We start from the raw sequence: 5,000 nt of genomic DNA, 5'->3' as shown, positions 1-5,000 counted from the left end.
TTTACAGGAGAGTTATTGCTCATCTTTGAGGAAGTGTGGGAAGTATCCTTGGAAGTTTGCCAGAGGAATCACTACTTGCTTTATTCTGTTTTATAGAACCAGGACCAATCGACCCTCCAGTTCTTCTAGATGTGAAGTCAAGAACAATTTTGGTCACCTGGCAGCGCCCTCTAAAGCAAAATGGGGTTATTACACATTATAACATTTACCAGCGTGGCCATCTCTACTTGAAAACTCCTGGAAATGTCTCTACTTGCACAGCTGTCCATTTACAACCCCACACTCCCTACCACTTCCAGGTAGAAGCCTGTACTTCAAAAGGATGTTCCCTCTCACCGGAGTCTCAGACTGAATGGACACTCCCAGATGCTCCAGAAGGCATCCCAAACCCAGAACTGTTCTCTGATACACCAACATCTGTGATTCTATCTTGGCAACCCCCTACCCACCCCAATGGTTTAGTGGAGAACTTCACAATTGAGAGACGAGTAAAAGGGAAGAACGAAGTTACTACCCTGGTGACTCTCCCAAGCCATCACCCCATGAAGTTTGTTGACAATACGCCTGCACTTAGCCCATGGACCGGGTATGAGTACCGGGTGTTGATGAGCACTTTTAATGGAGGTACAAACAGCAGTGCTTGGGAAGAAGTTACCACGAGGCCCTCACGACCTGCTGGTGTGCAGCCACCCATGGTACAAGTGCTAGGACCCAGCTCGGTCAAGGTAAGCCGATCAATGCTTTGTCTCTTTTGCAGACTCAGGGATTTACCCTGGATCCACTCTGTGTTGAACAGAGCCATCTACTGACAATATGTATGCATTTGCTGTTTCAGGCACGCACTGGAGATTTTCAGATCTGGGTTTTGGCCTTTGGCCCAAATTATCTGGAATTCAGTGTCAGTGTTTCATTTCTCCCTCTTTGCCCTTAATTATATTGTTGAGATGCTTCTATTTGCCTCACACACCTGTAATACTTTGAGTGCCACAATGGGATGCTTCGCTTAACCACCACGTCAGATTTAAACAGATGAGAAAATGAGAAGAGCTAGGGAAATGTGGAGGAATGGATTAGCATATTAACAAAAGTTTCAATTACCAATATCCTGATTTTCTTTTAATGATCAAATGATCAGAATTATAGAGAAAGAAAGAAAAATAGCATATTGCTGGGCTCTCTAAAAAAGTGTTCAATTATTCTCCACATTCTACTGGGAATGTGCTCTGGAGGACGGGATAACTACCATTGTTTTGGCTTGCATACAAACTTCATTCAAGGGAAATTAGTGTAACCAAACAGGAGGGAGTTTTGTAGCTTAGAAGCCTCTTTTGTGTAAATACACACATGCTTCCATGGATCCAATCTTGTATGAATGCCAAAAGCCTTGGTACAGTAGCTTGCTCACCAGAGCACAAAACAAAAGCCATTTGCATAACAGGAAAGTTCATCTGTTGACATGATTATTTGGATTTTTGTCTCTTTCTCACCTAAAGCAAATATTAGGTGATACTAAATGGGAAAAATGTTGAAGATATTTTATTTAGCCTACGAACAAATAGAGAGCACAATTGCTTAGTGACAAGAAGCTGCACTACAATTCCAAAGACACTTGGTTCAATTCCAGCTGCGAGAGAAAGATGGGCAATCTCCTCCCATGCAATTAATGCCTCTGAAAACCTGTTGGAGCGTCAGCTCTGGGTCAGTTCCAACTTGATGGTGCACAACAACAACAAACAATATATCACTTTTGAAAGTATCGATTAATTTAAAGAGTCTTGATGATATAGTAGGTTAAATGTAGAGCTGATAACCAAAAGATCAGTGGTTCAAACCCACCAACTTCACAGCAGGAAGAGATGGAGCAGTATGCTTCTGTTAAGACTTCTGAGCTCCCAAACTTGATTGTGCTGTTTGAATCTGTCCTTTTGGTCACTAAGAGTAAGAATTGACCCAATGGTGATGTCCTAGCAGCAAGAAGCTTACTTCAATCCCCAAGGCATACAGTTCAAAGTCACCATCTGCTCTGCAGGAGGATGAGCAATCTCCTCCCATGCAATTAACTGCCTCTGAAAACCCACTGGAGGGTCAGCTATAGGTTGGCTCTGACTCCATGGTACACAACAACAACAAAAACAACAACATGACCTTGGTAAGAGTAATGCACTTTTCCCCTAGAACCATAGAAACAGCAAGTGGTTTAGTCACTACGGAGTACCACTGCTAGCCCAAAGGCCTCGCATCTGGTGGTTCAAAGCCACAAACATTTCCTTGGGAGAAATATGGTTAGATTCCTCTGATGCAATTTACAGCCTCAGAAACCTATTGGAGGGTCAGTTATGACTCAGTTTTTGCTCAAAGTAATAAGAATTAATATAAAAAGCAACAGCACATGGCAAATGTTAATTAAACACTAAAAGGAGATGGATTTTAAGTATAAAATGTTTAGTGTTTATTATATAAATATGTTAGAGTCAGCTACTTAGGCAGATAGTTAAAATTTTACACCACGAATGATTTAAGGCAATCATGATAGTTTCTCTCCATTCAAAGCAAAGGCAGATTTAAAGAATGGAGTTATTAATTATTCTATAAATAATGCTGTTGTTTTTTTTTTAATTTTGGGGGAATTTTGCAAAACCTTGGCAGCTTTTCCAATAGCTACAAAACAATATAATATTGTCCCTTACCCCAAACAAAACTAAATAATGGACATTTTTTCTGAATCTTTTCTAGCAAAATTTATGTATTGTTGGATGTAGCAAAACTGGAAAAGCACAAATAACTTCAGTAGAATAATAGAGTAAATACATACATAATTCTACTTGATTTGGAACATATAAACTATGATCAAAATTACCTACAATAGGTTGCTTGCCTTTTTCTTTACTTTTCTTCTTTAGAAAATAAAGGGCTTTTGATTTTTATTTTAACTTCATGGCAGGATTGAAGTAAAACTACTTGTTCAATTATGGAGTCGATTTGGGGGTTGTATGGCTTAAAAAGTAAACTAGACCTCATATTGTTGTTGTTGAGTACGGTTGAGAACTGACCCTCCAGTGGGTTCTCAGAAGCAGTCAATTGCATGCATCCTTCTTCCATGGAGCAGCTAGCAGATTCGAACCATGTGCATTCGGGATTGCAGCACAGGTTCTGACCGCTAGGCCACCAGAGCTCCCATAGACCTCATGGGCACTCCCAAATCCTACGGTCTCACTCAGGTCAGGAATCTAAGCCTCGAAGGAGATGCCCAAGATTTTCAGACACTGGCAGTAGCAAAACTTTTGTAAAATCAACAGCTTTTATTAATTCTTATTTTTATAACTAAGAAAAATCAATCAACTAAAAGTGTCAATAAGAATGTTAACTAAATGTGAGGCCTCATGATACCTATTCAAAGAACATTAAAAGAACATGGCATGTTTGTTACTTATTATCGTAGGTCCCACTGTATTTTGAAAGTTCATAAGATTTTGCAGAGTATTTGTTCTAGTAATTGAGTTTATCTGATAAACTGAGGTAATATGACACCAATACAATGATTTCTCTGGAATATAAATTTCCAGACTCAGAATTGCCAAAGTGAAAGATGTATATGGACTTAAGGACAAATATCAGAACAACTTGAAATTTTATTTAAGATATACTGCATGTTGTTCCAAATGCCAGGATGAAGGGGCATGTCAGTAACGTTAACACCAGTGATAATAACTTCAGTTACACTTAGTGTTTGCTAAGAATCATATATATGGGTGCCTATTATAGACACAGTTGTGATGTTAACAAAGAATACTGACTATTCCATGGATTGCTAAAAGAGCAAACAAGTCAGTCTTAGAAGAAGTGTATCCACGGTGCTTAGGGACAAGAATGGTGAAACTGTTTCACATACTTTGTGCAAGTTGTTTAGGAAGGATCAGTCTTTGGAAAAAGGTGTCATTCTGGGAAAGGTGAAGGGTCAGAGAAAGATAGGAGGAATCTCATCAAGGTGGAGTGACACGGTGACTGGTAGTCAACCTGTGTGTGATGCAGGGCAGGGTAAGGTCCCCATCTCCTATTCATAGGATCACAATGACTTGTGCTTCACTCGGCAGTACCTAACAGCAACAACATTGACGTTATAGCTACTGAAGATAACAGCACAGATCCCACTCCAAAAAAGACCTACTGCCTGGGCTTAATTCTATTTCTTTAGTATTGAAGTTTGGGGGGTTTTTTAACTTGTGAATTGACTTACAGAACACATCGATTTTTCCCTTCAACAATTCATGCACATTTTTGCATCACTGATTGCAGTCCCCAGAATGTAATATCACTCATCCCTCTTTCTTCCTTGTGCTTACTTTTTCTTTTGCTCCTTCTTAACTAATCCCTTTCTGCCTCCTGAACTTTTTGCTTGGGCAGATGTTGCCCTTTTGATCTTGTGCAATTGATTGTCTGAAGGAATATGTATCTCCTAATGTTGTTGTGTAGGGAGCTCTGGTGGGCTAGTGATAAGAAACTGCACTGCAATTCCAACAGCACATGGTCCGAGGCCTCTCTCTGAGGTGTGTGTGTGTGTGTGTGTGTGTGTGTGTGTATTTATATCTATATATTGCTGTTGTTGTTGTTAAGTGTCATCAAGACATAGATGACTTAAAGTGACCCTATGAACAAAAGTACTGAACAAATATGTGTATGTGTGTGTGCGTGCACGTATACATATGTGTGTATATACTATATATGTGTATATGTGTGTGCATATATGTGTATGCATATATAGACACATTTAAATATATTGATATATATATGTATATATATATGTATATATGTATATACGTATATACGTATATATGTATATATAGATATTGTTGCTGTTGTTATGTGCCATCGGGTCGTTTTCGACTCATAGTGACCCTATTTAGAACAGCCCTAAACCCTGCTCTATCCTGTGCCAATCACATTGCCTCTGACACACCCATCCCGATTACCCCAGTCACTGAATCAATCCACCTCATATACAT

At 39.4% G+C, this 5,000-nt stretch overlaps 1 protein-coding gene across 1 annotated transcript in view; it reads left to right on the top strand.

The window, feature by feature from the left end:
• Nucleotides 1-5,000, top strand: part of USH2A (Usher syndrome 2A (autosomal recessive, mild)) — a 1,454,174-nt gene that overhangs the window by 1,038,480 nt on the left and 410,694 nt on the right. Inside the window, exon 41 of the mRNA XM_006890571.1 lies at nucleotides 97-725. Within this exon, the coding sequence (XP_006890633.1) occupies nucleotides 97-725 (629 nt within the window). The remainder of the gene's footprint in view (nucleotides 1-96; nucleotides 726-5,000) is intronic.

Source organism: Elephantulus edwardii, unplaced genomic scaffold (genome assembly GCF_000299155.1).
Source record: "Elephantulus edwardii isolate Elephantulus edwardi_28Jun2011 unplaced genomic scaffold, EleEdw1.0 scaffold00090, whole genome shotgun sequence".
NCBI lineage: Eukaryota > Metazoa > Chordata > Mammalia > Macroscelidea > Macroscelididae > Elephantulus > Elephantulus edwardii.
The sequence above is the reverse complement of the archived record's forward strand: the minus strand, read 5'-3'. Positions and strand labels throughout refer to the sequence as shown.